The 18,143-nt window shown below is 40.6% G+C and overlaps 1 protein-coding gene across 21 annotated transcripts in view; it reads right to left on the reverse strand.

Annotated features, from left to right (window-relative positions):
• The window catches only part of LOC139748637 (uncharacterized), a 615,583-nt gene that overhangs the window by 26,512 nt on the left and 570,928 nt on the right, over positions 1–18,143 (reverse strand). For all 21 annotated transcript variants that reach the window (XM_071661860.1, XM_071661846.1, XM_071661861.1 and 18 more), the window contains 2 exons: positions 9,233–9,322; positions 3,994–5,789 (listed from right to left, as the gene is read on the reverse strand). In XM_071661860.1, coding sequence (XP_071517961.1) covers positions 3,994–5,789; positions 9,233–9,322 — 1,886 coding nt within the window. The remainder of the gene's footprint in view (positions 1–3,993; positions 5,790–9,232; positions 9,323–18,143) is intronic.

Below are 18,143 nucleotides of genomic sequence, written 5' to 3' on the forward strand. Positions count from 1 at the left end.
ACTTCCCACGCATTCCTCATGTGTCGTAGAAGGTGACTAAAGGGGACGGGAGTGGGGGGCCAGAAACCCTCTTCTCCTTGTATTTTAACTTTCTAAAAGGGGAAACAGAAGAAGGAGTCCCATGGGGAGTGCTCATCCTCCTCGAAGGCTCAGATTGGAGTGTCTAAATGTGTGTGGATGTAACCAAGATGAGAAAAAAAGAGAGATAGGTAGTATGTTTGAGGAAAGGAACCTAGATGTTTTGGCTCTGAGTGAAACCAAGCTCAAGGGTAAAGGGGAAGAGTGGTTTGGGAATGTTTTGGGAGTAAAGTCAGGGGTTAGTGAGGGGACTAGAGCAAGGGAAGAAGTAGCACTAATCCTGAAACAGGAGTTGTAGGAGTATGTGATAGAGTGTAAGAAAGTAAATTCTAGATTGATATGGGTAAAACTGAAAGTTGATGGAGAGAGATGGGTGATTATTGGTGCATATGCACCTGGGCATGAGAAGAAAGATCATGAGAGGCAAGTGTTTTGGGAGCAGCTGAATGAGTGTGTTAGTGGTTTTGATACATGAGACCGGGTTATAGTGATGGGTGATTTGAATGCAAAGGTGAGTAATGTGGCATTTGAGGGAATAATTGGTATACATGGGGTGTTCAGTGTTGTAAATGGAAATGGTGAAGAGCTTGTAGATTTATGTGCTGAAAAAGGACTGGTGATTGGGAATACCTGGTTTAAAAAGCGAGATATACACAAGTATATGTATGTAAGTAGAAAAGATGGCCAGAGAGCGTTATTGGTTTACGTGTTAATTGATAGGCGCGCGAAAGAGAGACTTTTGGATGTTAATGTGCTGAGAGGTGCAACTGGAGGGATGTCTGATCATTATCTTGTGGAGGCGAAGGTGACGATTTGTAGGGGTTTTCAGAAAAGAAGAGCCACCCCGTCACACATGAAATAACAACCCCCTTCCCCCTCATTATGTGTGCGAGGTAGCGCTAGGAAAAGACAAATAGGCCCCATTCGTTCACACTCAGTCTCTAGCTGTCATGTAATAATGCACCAAAACCACAGCTCCCTTTCCACATCCAGGCCCCACACAACTTTCCATGGTTTACCCCAGATGCTTCACATGCCCTGGTTCAATCCATTGACAGCACATTGACCCCAGTATACCACATCGTTCTAATTCACTCTATTCCTTGCACGCCTTTCACCCTCCTGCATGTTCAGGCCCCGATCACTCAAATCTTTTTCACTCCATCTTTCCACCTCCAATTTGGTCTCCCACTTCTCCTCATTCCCTCCACCTCTGACACATATATCCTCTTGGTCAATCTTTCCCCACTCATTCTCTCCATGTGACCAAACCATTTCAAAACACCCTCTTCTGCTCTCTCAACCACACTTTTTATTACCTCACATCTCTCTTACCCTATTATTACTTACCCAATCAAAGCACCTCACACCACATATTGTCCTCAAACATCTCATTTCCAGCACATCCACCCTCCTCCGCACAACTCTATCCATAGCCCATGCCTTGCAACCATACAACATTGTTGGAACCACTATTCCTTCAAACATACCCATTTTTGCTTTCTGAGATAATGTTCTCGACTTCCAAACATTCTTCAAGGCTCCCAAAATTTTTGCCCCCTCCCCCACCCTATGATTCACTTCCGCTTCCATGGTACCATCCGCTGCCAAATCCACTCCCAGATATCTAAAACACTTCACTTCCTCCAGTTTTTCTCCATTCAAACTTACCTCCCAATTGACTTGATCCTCAACCCTACTGTACCTAATAGCCCTGCTCTTATTCACATTTACTCTCTGCTTTCTCCTTTCACACACTTTACCAAACTCATTCACCAGTTTCTGCAGTTTCTCACATGCATCAACCACAATCGCTGTATCATCAGCGAACAACAACTGACTCACTTTTTTTTTTCACCAAACCATTCACAATGACTCTATCCACACAGCACCACATCTCAAACACTAAACATCTGCCATTCTCTCATCTATCACACTCCATTTACAATGGCTCACTCAACATACCTCCTCATCTAAAACACAAAACATATGCCATCCTATCTATCATCCATCACACTGATCATTCCTTCAAAATACTCAATCTCTCTCTATCTTTGTCACTTCTTCTTTAACTGTTACCACTTCACAATTGCTCTCATTCGTTCTCTTGTTCTCTTTGCACAATTCATCTTCCAAAATTTCACCCCAACTCATCTTCTGCACCTTTCTTTTGACCTAACTTTTTCTCTTGTAAATTTTCCGTTTGCTAGAACTCCTTCCTTGCAGGTATTGTCCATACACCACTCTTCTATTTCTCTAAAATATTAACTTCATCTGACCAATCACAACCCTTTCTCATACACGCACACCCCACCTGAATACCAGAACAGATTCCCTGGATATTACTACACTTTCTACCCATTCCCTTGTTTAATTCACTCTCAACATGAGCCATCAATCACTCAACCTCTCTTCATATCTCTACATGCAAGCTTCCCTTCGAGGTTCACTCATTTTTACCATCTTCTTCCCACCAACATAGTTTCCTCTTCTCCTGAAGCCAATACAGACTTTCACACTCATCTGTACCAAGAAACAATACGACAACTCACCTGCTGCCTTCAGGAAGTCCTAAAACCTCTCCTTTACACATCTGTCACTTAATACTTAATCCAATAATACAAAATGACTCGTACCCCTAATCACCAATATATACACATAATAAAAATATACTTATATACATATGTATGAAGGTGCTGAAGAGGATGTGCTGAAATTCTTTGGAAATATGGGGAGGAAGAGAGAAGAAAGGATGACTGAAAGTATACATTTCAGCAATAGGAAAAACAAGGAAGAGGGGGAACTCAGGAGGAGGTGGAAGGTTGGAGTGAAAGATACAATTGGAAATTCAGGGTCTGAATGTGCAGAAGGATGCAGGGCATGCAAGGGATAAAGTGAAGTGGAGAGATGCTGTCAATGGACCAAGCTAGGGCATGTGAAGCAGCTAGGAGAAGCTACAGGAAGCTCTGTGAGGTCTGACCAAGGATTGGGGAGTTTGGCTTTAGTGCATAATACATGATAAGTAGAGAATGTGTGAGTGAGCAGGACCATTCTTCATCTGGTCCTGATATGCTAACTCGCTAATAGCAAATGGCAAAAACGTATGAAAACATAAAACTAGTTGCTGCATTAAGCAACAGCTTATTGGCCACCTACCTCTATTAATTTCAAAGTAAAAATGAAATGAACTTTATCTTACATTTACCATATGTTGAAATGTGTTGGTACTTTACATCAATATCACAAATTACCTACATCAAAAAAGAAATATTAAAAGATGTTAAGGAGTTTATGTAACTGGGTGTGGTGGTAGGAAGGACAGCAGGGGAAAACTATGGCTTAGAGAAAATATACATGGAAGAGTTTTAGTAAATGGAAAGGTTTGCTAAATAAAAAGAAAAAAAAATCCTGCATAATAGTACTGGTTGAGGCTGAGTTTGGACACTGGAGAGTAAAACAGTAAACAATGAAGATGTCACTAACATGCTGCATACAATAACTACCAGATGAACGTACAAGAAGGCTATTAAGACTGTATGGCAATACAGAACTAAGGAAACTAAGCCAATGATAAGGATATACTATGATAGCATGACTGAAGTAACTGGGAGAAAAGGTTTTCCACAAAAGAGCTGGAGAACATTCGGAGGCTGGGAATGCTGAAGACATGACTGATGAGAGCTGAGTTGCCATTTTAAAAGTAAAAATGAATGAAGATGTAAATTTCACATGACAAAGTTCAGAGTAAAAAGTGAATAAAGAACCACTGTAGTATTACTGAAGGTTTTATCTACTTAAGCATGACAGACATGAGGATACAAGAGTGTGAGGCTGTATGCACTTCATACAACCTATGAAAACCGATCTAAAGAAAAAAAGAGTAAGCTAGAAAAAGTAATAAAGTCAAACACTTACCCTAGCTTCTTTCTCCTTTGCAACTCTCTTAAACTGTGCAAATGAATCACTGGCTGAAGTCTTTAGTGAGGCTGAAGCAGTAGGGGAAGGACCAGAGCTCTGGGCTATTGAAGACCACGAACTCAGATTCTTGGGCGTTGGCTTAGGTTTGTTGAATGAACCTCCACCTGAGGATTTTGGAGTTTCAGGTGCTGATGATGGAGGCTTTTTCTCTTGAGCTGCTAAATAGCTTGCAAGTGCTGATGCCTCTGCTGCATGCTGTCGCTGTAAAGTTTGAGCATCTGCATGAAGTTCTTCATCACTTTGTTTACGCATCATGGAAGGGTCACCTTGAGTTTGTGAAACTGTGGGATAATACCCCAAACTTGTGTCAAGACCTGCTGCCTTGAGGTCAGCTAAACTTGTTTCTGGTAAGTGTGACGGCAAATCCTGATGGGTGTCATGACTGCTAACCATCATTGGGTTATGCGATGGCATTACACTCGAAGAAGTAGCCGCAGACATGGCAGCATTACTAGAAGACACTGCATCAGCAAGACTAGGTAACATTCCACCCGACACAGAACTACTTAAACCCTCAAGCCCAGTGGGTCCTAAAGATGACAACCCACCTAAACCAGTGATCGCACTTATCCCCGTCAAACTATGAACCAACGACTGCGCCATCCCTAGCGGCATGTCACCCGAAAATCCATTTGACACAGAAGGGTGAGGAAGTCCCGTTACATTATGACCTACTGGTGCACCTGAGAGTGTGTGCTGCTGTTGCTGCTGCTGCGGATGATGATGATGATGGTGTTGCTGTTGCAGATGGTGGTGGTGCTGCTGAAGCTGTTCTAACTGTTCTTGTAAATGGAGGTGTTGCTGGTGATGCTGCTGCTGTTGCTCCTCGGAAGTTGGTGGTAGTGAATGTGATGGGTGGGGTAGCTGCGGCTGCTGCTGCTCTTGGTGGTGATGATGATGATGAGCATGTTGTTGATGATGATGATGCTGTGTTTGCTGCGGGTGTTGTTGTTGTTGTTGTTGTTGTTGCGGTGGCTGGTGTTGTTGTTGTGGTGGCTGGTGTGGTTGTTGTTGTTGTTGTTGTTGTTGTTGTTGTTGTTGTTGTTGTTGTTGTGGTGGTGGTGGTGGTGGTGGTGGCTGTTGTTGTTGTTGCTGTTGCTGTTGCTGTTGTTGTTGTTGTTGTTGTTGTTGCTGCTGCTGTTGTTGCTGTTGTTGTTGCTGCTGCTGCTGCTGCTGCTGCTGTTGTTGTTGTTGTTGTTGTTGTTGTTGTTGTTGTTGTTGTTGTTGCTGCTGCTGCTGCTGCTGCTGCTGCTGCTGCTGTTGTTGTTGTTGCTGCTGCTGCTGTTGAAGTTGTTGCTGTTCTTCTCGCTGCTGTTGTAGCTTTTGTTGTTGTTGCTGCTGCTTTTGATGCTGTTTTTGGTCTATTTTCTGTTGCTCTAGCTGCTGTTTTTGTTGTTCTATATGCTGCTTTTGTTGAACCTGCTGTTGTTGTTTGTGTTGTTGCTTTTGTTTTTGTTGAGGCTGTTGTTTCTGTTCTTGCTGCTGCTGCTTTTGTTCTTGTTGCTGCTGCAGCTTTTGTTGTTGTTCTTGCTGTTTTTGTTGTTCAACCTGTTTTTGCTCTTCCTGATGCTGCTGCTGTTGGTCTTGTTGTTGTTGTTGTTTGCTGGGTTGTTGAGGCTGGGATTTAGGAACACTGTTGCCAGTCGAGGTGTTGGATTTAGGAACATTGTTGCCAGTCAAAATGTTTTTCAATTCCGACTTATCTGTATCTTCAGATTTTACATCTTGTGACACTGAAATACAGAAAATAGTACTCAGTAAGAAATGATTCATAAAATTCTTAGTTAAAAAACTTATAAACTAAAGATGATAATTTACACAATAACTAATGTTCTGGATATATGTCCATAATTATGCAACGTGTAATCAAAAAGAAGAGAGTGTCCATTAAAGAGTAATACCTGGAATACTAGCACAGTAACTGTGACTACCCCAGCATGGCACTTTTACATGAAATAAAAAATAATATATGTATATGTCTGTGTATGTATACGTTGAAATGTATAAGTTTGTATATGTACGTATATGTATATACATGTGTATGTGGGTGGGTTGAGCCATTCTTTCGTGAGTTTCTTTGCGCTAGCTTCCTAACATGGAGGACAGTGACAAAGTATAATAGAATAAAAAATATAGAAAAAGATAAATCATCAATTTCATTGTCTTATCACTTGAAATTTTTTTTCTACGAAACAAATCACAACCATTATAGTCCAATGCGTGATACATTATTTCTGAGTGTGGTGAATTCATCAGATGAATAATGTTCAGACTGCAAGACCATCATGGTGAAAAGCAGGCATGGAACAGAGAGAATTGGAGCAATCTGGTAAACAGGAGGCAACGTACTGTAGATGGACTGAACAAATACATATAAAATAGCCCGGGGAAACCTCTGAAAGAGGGGCCTGGTTGAGGATGGGGATGTGGTTTTGGTGCATTATCCATGACATCTAGAGAATGGATGCCAGCAAATGAGACCTTTTCTTCTGTTCCTGGTGCTACTTTGCTAACACAGGAGACATATAGTTGTGGGACGTGATGTATCCATGGATGTTTAATCTGTTTACGTATAGAGTGGACATGGCAGTAAACGCAAGGGGCTTGAACAAAGAGGCTAATATGCAGTCTGTAAGGTGGGTGAGGTGGCCTGGAAAGTGAGTCAGTTGTTGATTGCTGATAAAATAGCACTGCTGGTAGATTTGAGTGAGAAAATAGAGATACTAGCATCTGAGTTTCAGAGTATGTGATGAGAGAAAATTGAGAAAAAATGTGAATAAAAGTAAGGGTATTAGGTATAGCAGAGCAGAGGGTCAAGTCAGTTGAGTGAGACTCCGATTGGAGAAAATCTGGAGGAAGTGGAGTGCTTCAAATATTTGGGAGTGGAAATGGAAGTGAATTGAATCACGGAAGCAGAAGTAAGTTGATGGATGGGTGAGAGGCAAAGGTTCTGGGAGCATTAAAGAATGTGTGGAAAGAGAGCAAGATATCTCAGAGGGTGAGAGTGAGCATATTAGAAGGCATAAGCTATAGATGAGAATGTGCTGAAAAGGGTGGATGTGTTAAACATTAAGTGTTTGAGATATAAATGGTGTGAGGTGGTTTGACCAAGTAAGTAATATCAAAAGGGTAAGAGATATGTGTGGAAAAAACAGGAGCGTGGTTTACAGAGCTGAAAAGGGTATGCTGAGATGGTTTGGACATATGGAGAGAACATGTGAGAAAAGGTTCCAGAAATGAAGGAGAAAAGGAGATGGGGGAGACCAAACTTCAAATGGAAGGATGGAAATATATTCTGAGCGGTGAGAGCCTGATCATGCAGGAGGGTGAGAGCATGTACAGAGCATCAAGCGGTGAGAGCCTGATCATGCAGGAGGGTGAGAGCATGTACAGAGCATCAGATTAGGGAGGAACAATTTGGTTTTAGGAGGGACAGGGGATCTGTGGATCAGCTGCTTGCTTTTAATGTCTGAGAAATACTTACAGAGACATAAGGATTTACATGGCATTTACAGATCCAGAGAAAGCGAATGACAAGAGATGACAGAGATGCCTTGTGGAAGGTCTTACTAATATATGATGTGGGAGGGAAGCTGCTAGAAGCACTGAAAAGTTGTTATCAAGAGTTAAGGAGTGTGTATAAGGAGAAGGAGAAGGAGAAGGAGGAGGAGGAGGAGAAGGTAAGTGGTTCTAGGTGAAGGTTAGTCTGCAGTAGTAGTGTGTGATGTCACCATGGCAGTGTAATTCGTTTACGGATGGGTGATGAGGGAGGTAAATGCAAGGTTTTGGAGAGAAGGGCAAGTATGTAGTCTTTAGGGGGTGAGAGAGGTCTGAAAAGTGAGTCAGTTGTTTGCTGATGATACAGTACTAGTGACTAGGTTGAAAGAGAAACTGCAGGCATGTCAGAGGTGGAGAAGAAAAGGAGAACAGGGGAAACCAGAGATGGAAAGAGGGACAAAAAAAATATGTTGAATAGGCAGGGGGGCAGAATATGCAGGAGGGTGAAAGGCATGCATAGGATACACTGAATTAGAATGATGTGGCATACCGGGGGTGACATACGTCAATGGACTGAACTGGGAATTATGAAGCTGCCAGGGGAAACAATAGAAAGGTCTATGGAGCCTGGTTGTGAATAGGGAGCTGTTGTTCTGGTGCACTGCTGATGACAGAAAATGGATGTGAACATATGTGGCTCTTCTTTGTCTGTCCCTAGCACTACGTCACCAACAAGGGAAATGGAGGACAAGTATGAAAAAAAATAAGAAAATAAATGGTGTATTATACGTGCTAAAACAGATACAATGACTTTTCAAAATCATCTACTTTACGAAGACCACTTAGTCATAAGCATTTCAAATCTGAGATATAGAAGTGAACAATTTATCCTGTTTACAGTTTACAACAAAACTATAAATTCTAACTTTAAGATGAATGTTCCATTATCAACATACATGAAATACCAGATAATCTGCCTGTGTTTTGGATGTTTCAGCAGTCTCAATGGAGGAATAGTGAAATCATAATTGTTTAATTTGTTTTTATGGACCAGGGTTGGCTACCTAATGGAATACAAATGTTAAGGAGCACTACAAACTTTCTTACAGTAGTTATGCTTTTCATATCTATGTAAAGCTCACTCAATTGAACAGAACAATTTAGCATATATCCCTACAACTTCCATAAAAGAAAAAAGGCAATAATTTCAACAGTAATAGTCTAATTTGATGATATATCAAGGTGCCTATCACCATTTGCCCTTCCTAATTATAATGAGACATATAATACTGATAAAATAAAGCAATATGAAAACTAAAGAGCAATTCTCTGATGAAAGCAACAACTTTCATTTCTTTTTATATTACTTAAAATTTTTTGCATCACCTTCACAACACATGTATCAAGATGCTTAGTTAAATATTCATTGTGGAACACTAACTGTTTCTCTTTAATCAATCAATCTAAATATCAAAATTCACTAAATTACACTGTATTAGCATTATAATCCTTAAAAAAACTACTGCCTCAAACCTGCTCAAAAACTTTACACACAGCAGTTAAAGCTGTTACTGAAAATGGATACATGAATGTAGACACAAACATAACAACCTCATTGAGCTCCAGTGCCATGGACTGAAATAAATACGGCATGCAAAACTGTTGACAGAAACCATACCTGAGGAAGAGACTTTACTTCCAGAAAGTCCAAGAGTGACCTTCAAACTTTGTACACGACCTGTTGATTCCTCCTTGGATGCACCTTTGCCTACAAATGAAAGATCATCAAAATATATGAACCCATCATCACTTAAATGATCTGCTGAGACAAAATTGCAGTACAAAGGAGACATATGAGGGACAGTGTGTTGAAAGGCACAATTGATTGTATAGAATGCTCTTACAAGAAACTGTGTTAAACAAAATTCTTTTTCAAGAAATATATTGCAAATTTTATCAATACTTTACTATGAATTACAAAGAGATTAAGATAAAGAGTGGCAAAGTAGCAAGATTGTAAGTAATTGCAGTGGAATTTCTATAAAAGGGTAATAATATTGTTGATTGGTCAGGCAGGATATTCAACATTTGAATCGCCCAAGGAAAGGTGCACAAGGAATTGTACAGTGGGCATTTTTTTTTTTTTTTAGTGTCGTTATATAAAAGCAGAGAGAGAGAGAGAGAGAGAGAGAGAGAGAGAGAGAGAGAGAGAGAGAGAGAGAGAGAGAGAGAGAGAGAGAGGAGAGAGAGAGAGAGAAGAGAGGAGAGAGAGAGAGAGAGAGAGAGAGAGAAGAGAGGAGAGAGAGAGAGAGAGAGAGAGAGAGAGGAGAGAGAGAGAGAGAGAGAGAGAGAGAGAGAGAGAGAGAGAGAGAGAGAGAGAGAGAGAGAGGAGAGAGAGAGAGAGGAGAGAGAGAGAGAGAGAGAGAGGAGAGAGAGAGAGAGAGAGAGGAGAGAGAGAGAGAGAGAGGGGGGGGGGGGAGGGGGGGGGGGGAGGGAGGGAGGGAGGGAGGGAGGGAGAGAGAGAGAGAGAGAGAGAGAGAGAGAGAGAGAGAGAGAGAGAGAGAGAGAGAGAGAGAGAGAGAGAGAGAGAGAGGAGGGAGGAGGGAGAGAGAGAGGGAGGGAGGGAGAGAGAGAGAGAGAGAGAGAGAGAGAGAGAGAGAGAGAGAGAGAGAGAGAGAGAGAGAGAGAGAGAGAGAGAGAGAGAGAGAGAGAGAGAGAGAGAGAAGAGAGAGAGAGGAGAGAGAGAGAGAGAGGAGAGAGAGAGAGAGAGAGAGAGAGAGAGAGAGGAGAGAGAGAGAGAGAGAGAGAGAGAGAGAGAGAGGAGAGGAGAGAGAGAGAGAGAGGAGAGAGAGAGAGAGAGAGAGGAGAGAGAGAGAGAGAGGAGAGAGAGAGGAGAGAGAGAGAGAGGAGAGAGAGAGAGAGAGAGAGAGAGAGAGAGAGAGAGAGAGAGAGAGAGAGAGAGAGAGAGAGAGAGAGAGAGGAGAGGGAGAGGGAGAGAGAGAGAGGGGGGGAGAAGAGGGAGAGGGAGAGAGAGAGGGGGGGGAGAGAGAGAGGAGAGAGAGAGAGAGAGAGAGAGAGAGAGAGAGAGAGAGAGAGAGAGAGAGAGAGAGAGAGAGAGAGAGAGAGAGAGAGAGAGGACAGAGAGGAGAGAGGAGAGAGAGAGAGATTTATCATATAAACATGTAGAAACCTAAAACATGGCTTGGTAATATACACTCAGGCTATGAATGATGGAATGTGTGTGAAAGTGATAAATTTAGAGACTACACCAGTACAGCTCCAAGTAAGCTTGAGAAGTTGAAGTTTAGGACATGGTCACACTGAGACAAATTATGGTTGGAACAATCATGATAACGATCACGTCTTAAAATAATTGGATGGAGAAAATTACTTTTTATCAAAAAGGACAATTTCTAATTCTTCACAATATCTTAACTAATACGTCTGAAGCTTTTCACATAAAACAGCTAGGAACTGGAAATAAAAAACTCATCAAAGTCAGAGGAAACTAAAATCCACAAAGACTTAGGGAACTGCATGGTTATGGGGTCTAAGCTCTTTCAATTAATATTTTTACATTCATTACAAGAAGAGCTATTAATACCAAACCCGGGGGTTACTTACTATGACCAACATAAAGGCTTGCATAAGAAAATACATTCAATAGCAATGTTGATGAAAGCATGCAAACTTCACAGTGCTGATGGATATTTAACCAAATATAAAAATGGATCAAAATTCAGCAGGCAGACTATATACCTAAGGTTAGTCAAGCAATAAGAACTACAAAGACACATAAGAAAAGCAACTGCACACCTATCTATCTACATCTCTGATGCCTGTTGCTTCTGAACATTTCCTCAATCTACAACACCAGCAAACTCCAGTGCCTCCTCTCTGCCTCTAGTGCCTCACCCTTAACAGGCCACTGGCAGGGGGAAACTCTGGCGCAGTTTTCCTAGAGGCTCCTTCCTAATGTTCCTAACCACAACAACCGAATGTGTTTACTTAATACCTAATGTTCCTGCCTAATGTTCCAACCTACTACTTCTACCTAATGTTCCCACCTAATGTTCCTAACAACTACTTCAACCTAAAGTTTCTACCTAACGCTAAAGGATAATGTTCCTATGTAATGCTTCTATCTATTGCTCCTAACTTCATGCCAAAAGGCAGGACTAATGCACTGGTTAAGAAGAATAAGTTATGCAAGTTAAATGCACATAAGAACAGGAAACAATGCCAGGATACACAGTGCACATCTATATGACCCAAGGGAAAGTACTGGGAAAAAATTTATTTTACAAAGTTCATGGGGAGAGGAGCACAAACTTTACTGCAAAAAGCATGCATAAGTGCCCAAACAATAAGCGAAAAAAATGAAATATAAAAAAAAAATAAAAAATACCTGAAGTAGGGAATTACACTTAAACAAGGAAAAAGCAAAAGCAAAGTGATTGGAAGTTTAATCAGAATGCACTGGGGTTCAGGTAGAGGAATGAACAGCTGTACATTACGGACAAACTGTTTTGGATTTTCTATGGCTTTCCTTCTTAATCCCTTCGCTAAATGCATACAGAACAGATAAACTTATTGAAAGATTCTTAGCACTTTGTAAAACAAATACCTCAGTCATTCAGCTCAATGCCCAGTTTCTTGTTATACCAAAGAGATTAGGCCATGCTGAATGGTAAGCTGAATCTGCTTTGACACCATACTGGTATACTAAGATATTTGCTCTGATAATCTATAAGTACAGAGCTTAGAAAAAAAAAAAGCCTCTTCAAAGGCAATACGTGACTAAGGTTTATGGTGGGATCAAGCACATGATGCTCTCAGGGTGAAATCATCGGCCATCTTCTCACTGAGACTAGTGTTTCCAACAGTGTGAGCACTAGCAACCCACATCACTGTGCCTCAGGCTATCTTGAGGGAAAGCTATTCCTTCTTTACTCTTCCTGGCTGCCAATTCATTGTGGAAATTTTGTTTCTGGGAACTTCATTTCTTTCACATGTGCTCGAAGATTGTTGGCTCTTACCTTCACATGGTGAAGAAAGCCTGACTACTTGCCAGAAGCATCAAAATGTGGGTAAAGAGAAAATTTCTAGGTGAACTAGGGGCTTAGAATGCACGATCAGACAGCGGCTTCCTGCAACACCTCATAAGTGCTGAGCCTCATTCAAGAGATCAAGAAACTAAAGACCCAAAACATGAACACAGAATACTTCAGGAACTTTGCCAATTCCATGCCCAAACATCAACAGAGGGTAATCAAGGCCACAGAAGAGATGACATAGTGTTGAAATGTAAGTGTGACATCACCTATGAAAATGTATGGGAGATGGACAGGTTTTTTGCAGACAATGTTTTTTGCAGACACTGTATACTTAATGTTTGCACTTCCAACAAAAGGTTCCAGTAGTGGTGAGGAGGACTGTACAGCAGCTGCTGAACTTCCTACACAACCAAGAGAGTGCCTGCCTTCTTGCACAAGAAATTCTGCCTGAAGCAGCAAGTTTCTGAATGCCAGTGTTTTCTGCAGCCATACACACTACATAATTGTTCATCATTTGTAGAAGTTTGTCATGTCATTTCTTACAAGTTTCGTTACAGGCACTCATTCCTTACGCATATCATCTTGTTGGGTAAAATAATGAACAAACATTTTTCAAGTTATACGAATAATGTTTTAATTCTCATTAGGATTTCAATATTCAACTGCCTCTACCAACTTGGCAAGGTAGCATTTTGCATCAATCAATGTGAAAGACAGTGGAGAGGTGTTGCCATCATGCTTGATTCAGCATTGATTTCCTACCATAATGTTAAATGAATTATCATCATCCTTTATTCTATTCTATGTAATTTATACCATACTTTATTAACGATATCCACGCAGGTACTCTGCATGTATCAACACGAAGTGAGAATTTTGTGGTAGGTCAGCAACATCAAACTGTTTAATATTTCCTTCTCTTATGCTTGAACTGTATCTGGGCTAGTATGGCCTGCAGAGGCATACGGGACCCATAACACCAATCCCATCCCCATATCCCTAGCTAAATATACGCTGAGAAACTGTGGCAGAAACTCGCCAGGAAAACTGGCTGCAAAAACAGACATATATATACATGTCTGGAGCAAACACAAGGTCAATTCCTTTTCTTTTTTTTTTTTCTTCAAAATTGCAGAGTTCAAAGTTATTTCAATCTTTCATTATAAATCATCTGTTCCATTCCCTCAGTCTACCTTAAGAGTTCAGAATTCTTTTCAGTTTTTTCATCCGAGTATGCCTAGTTAGTCATCGTACAAAACAACAGTATTAAATTTTGCTTCTTACATATACACTGTACATTTCCATCAGCAGCTTTCTGCTTTCTATCATTCACGGTGTAAGTAGTCATTATCACACAGCTCATCTTGTGACAATAATATAATATTCACATGGCATCTTTCCATCAATGATAACTCCTAAATCTGTAAATTTTCTTCAATTAATCCATTTCCCTGTTGAGCCCTTGTAAGACATCACTATCATACTGCTAATCCTTCCATAACTTACTTGATGAAAATTTCTTTCAATGAATTCCACTAAGTTCTCTAGAGACCAATTTGCATTTCACTTTGTCTTATGATCCCATTAGTTACTGACTCAAAGTCATCTGCAAAACATCTTAAAATACTAACTTTTCTTTCTTTGCCTATGTGACATCAATATCATCAGTCCTGAAGCTAATACCATTCTTTATGGCATAACTGGTAAGACATCTCTCTACCTCTCTATCTATATCTCTGACACCTGTTCCCCCTGCGAACTCCCATCAAGGGGAGGCCCCTTATGTCCTTACATGCCACCCTTGCATATATCATTCCATGCATTCTTCCACCATTTCTCTCCCTCCAGTATTCTCCCACCCTATTTGCCAACGTCACAAGGTGGTCTTTCTCTCACACTAACCCCTTTTATTGTATCATCATACACTCTCCTTGTAAACTCCCAGTCTTGCATTCTTTCCACATGCCCAATCCATCTCAAAGTATTTTTTCATCCACTTTACCACTCCACAATTCATTCTCTTTGCATTCCTTGCCATACCAAATCTCTCATACATCCCCTCATTTCTTTCTTCACTCCGTTTAGTCATACCACATACTTCTCTCAAACAGCTCATTTCCTCAGCCTAAATTCTTGACCTCTGTGACTCATTTGGATGCATAGGTCAGGTATGGGGAAATATGCTGTCCCTTCATCCTATCTTCACTTCCATACTTACAAGTCTACCCTTAATTATTCTATTAAGAGACCCGATGATTCTTCTACCCTTTACTATTCTCGCCCTTATCCCTCCTTTCATATCACCAAACTCACCCAATATAACTCCAAAATACTTAAATTCTCACACCTCTTCCAGTCTTTCTCACCACATATCTTTATTCATTTATTCATTTTGCTTTGTCACTGTCTCCTGCATTAGCGAGGTAGCGCAAGGAAACAGACAAAAGAAATGGCCCGACCAACCCACATACACATGTATATACATACACGTCCACACATGCAAATATACATACCTATACATCTCAACGTAGACATATATATACACACACAGACATATACATCATATATACACATGTACATAATTCATACTGTCTGCCTTATTCATTCCCATCGCCACCCCGCCACACATGAAATAACACCCCCTCCCCCTCATGGGCGCGAGGTAGCAAGAGAAAAAGACAACAAAGGCCACATTCGTTCACACTCAGTCCCTAGCTGTCATGTAATAATGCACCGAAACCACAGCTCCCTTTCCACATCCAGGCCCCACACAACTTTCCATGGTTTACCCCAGATGCTTCACATGCCTTGGTTCAATCCATTGACAGCACGTCAACCCTGGTATACCACATCGTTCCAATTCACTCTATTCCTTGCACTCCTTTCACCCTCCTGCATGTTCACGCCCCAATCACTGAAAATCTTTTTCACTCCATCTCTCCACCTCCAATTGGGTCTCCCACTTCTCCTCGTTCCCTCCACCTCTGACACATATATCCTCTCGGTCAATCTTTCCTCATTCATTCTCTCCATGTGATCAAACCATTTCAAAACACCCTCTTCTGCTCTCGCAACCAAACTCTTTATTACCACACATCTCTTTTACCCTATCATTACTTACTCGATCAAACCATCTCACACCACATATTGTCCTCAAACGTCTCATTTCCAGCACATCCACCCTCCTGCGCACAACCCTATCCGTAGCCCACACCTTACAACCATATAACATTGTTGGAACCACTATTCCTTCAAACCTATCTATAACACAGTTTAATACACCTTCTCTTACTATATAAGGTCTTGCAAAAACTACACTTTCACTCTATAAGGGCTTACAAAAACTATACTTTCACACTATTTCCTTTCAAACACCACTACTTTGTTACTCATATTTACCTTCAATCATCGATGCTTACACACATCATAAAAACACAACATTCTGCATTGCCTCTTCACTCTCAGCAAAAAACGTAGTCATCCACAAACAGGCTTGTCACTGGCCACAATATCTCACCACCACACTCCATCTCCACAGCCCCTTTCCCTAGTTTTGTTAATAAGCCACAGTGACATCACACACCCTGACTCACAACAATGTGTATACCGAAACTTTTGCTCAACTCTCCATCCACTCTTACACATGCATTTACTTCTCTATCCAACCATTTGACCCTCAACCCTATACATCCTTGACACATCCCATAAAACAATCCACTCAACTGTCATATGCTTTCTCCAGATCCAAAAAAGCTTCATACAGCTTTTTACCTTTCGTTTGATATTTTCCACAGTCATTTTCACCACAAAACTCTGATCCACAAATTTCCTATCTTTTCTAAAAACCCCCTTGCTCCTCACTAGTTCTACATTCAGTCATCTCCATCACTTTATCAATCAACACTTGTGCATATACTTTTCCTGTTTTACTTACGAGACTTAGTCCCCAATACTTGCTAAATATCTCCTTAGCACCTTTTTCTGTGAATAAAGGAACAATAATAACTTTAACCCAATCCTCAGGCACAAGCCAAGGTTATATTTTCCACTACTTTGAAATTTCGGTTGGTAGAAAAACCCCTGATTCATCTTCCTTTCCCAGTTTACCAAGTAAGGTTTGTTTTGCTACTTTATTAGGATTACAAAAGTTATCATATGCCTTGTCAAAGTCAACAAAAATTGTATCTGTCCTCATTCATACATTAACAGCTCATATATGTCACTGTACACATAATTCCTGAATTTGTGTACAGGTTGAGAATCCATCATTTGAATATCTGTAAAACAAAAAGCTTCTAAAACTGAGACTATACTTCCATGGCAACCCAAGTCGTACCTAACAGGCTTGGGCCCAACCCTTGCCTGCTAAAGATAATAGTGCGACTGTATCTGCATTACTCTCCGATATTTTGGTGCTTATTATGTGCTTTCAGGCTGTGAATTTACCGTGACAATATTAAAGAGTAGCAGGTGCCTTATGGGTAACACTGGGGAAAAAGAAAAGATAGCACGTTATCAAAAAGGATGAAAAAGGAGTTACTGGGGAAACGTAACTGTGGCATGTCTGTAAGGCAATTGACTTCCAGGGTATGGTGGAGGAACAAACACCATATACAATTTCAAAACTCAAAAGAAAAGTTGTGTTGTTGAAGTTTTACGATGAAAGTGAAGAACAGAAATTAATGAAAAATAAGAAATCATTGCACAAGACAAGATCTTGATAGTGTATTGAAAAAAATGGAATTGGAGAGAACATATGATACTGAAACAAGCTAAGAACTGAAGACTGAAGGTGACTGCAACTACTCAGCAGGTTGGCTGTAGATATCTAAGAATTGTCATCTTACAAAATACCTAAAATTTCCTGGTGATAAAGTTTCTGCTAAACTGACGAGTTTGGAGAGATAATTTCAGATGAAAAGCTTTTTTCTTAAATTCATAATGCAGACAAAACCTCACTGCTCAAGCGCTATATTCCTAGAAAAACTGTAACAGCGGATAAGATGGCACCAACAAGAATGAACAACACTAAAGACAAACTGACAGTTCTCAGGTGTGTAAATGAAGCAGGGACTCAACACTGTAAATGTGCAATGACTGGGAACAGCAAACGTCCAAGGTACTTGCCTTACTTGTTCATTATTATGCAAATAAGAAAGCAAGGATAGCCAGGGGCTTATTTTCTGATTCCATATAATCATCTCATACTAACAGTGAGTGCTAATTGTAGGAAAGCTGGATTAGGAGGAAACTGCAGGATTTTGTTGTTCCTTGACATTTGTTCATCACATCCACCTGCTAAACGTCTTGTAAAGAATGCTGGTTTTTCCATAAAATTTTCCCATAATGTGACATCTATAATTCAACCATGTGACCAAGGAATTTTGAGATCATTCAAAGTAAAACCAAAGACTATTTTCTGAAAAGTATGCATGCTGCAGTGAAAGGAGGCATGGGAGTTACAGGCTTCTAAAAGGAGTTTGGCATTAAAGACACCATCTATGCAGCTGCTAATGCTTGGAGCAATAAATG

Source organism: Panulirus ornatus, chromosome 5 (genome assembly GCF_036320965.1).
Source record: "Panulirus ornatus isolate Po-2019 chromosome 5, ASM3632096v1, whole genome shotgun sequence".
Lineage (NCBI taxonomy): Eukaryota > Metazoa > Arthropoda > Malacostraca > Decapoda > Palinuridae > Panulirus > Panulirus ornatus.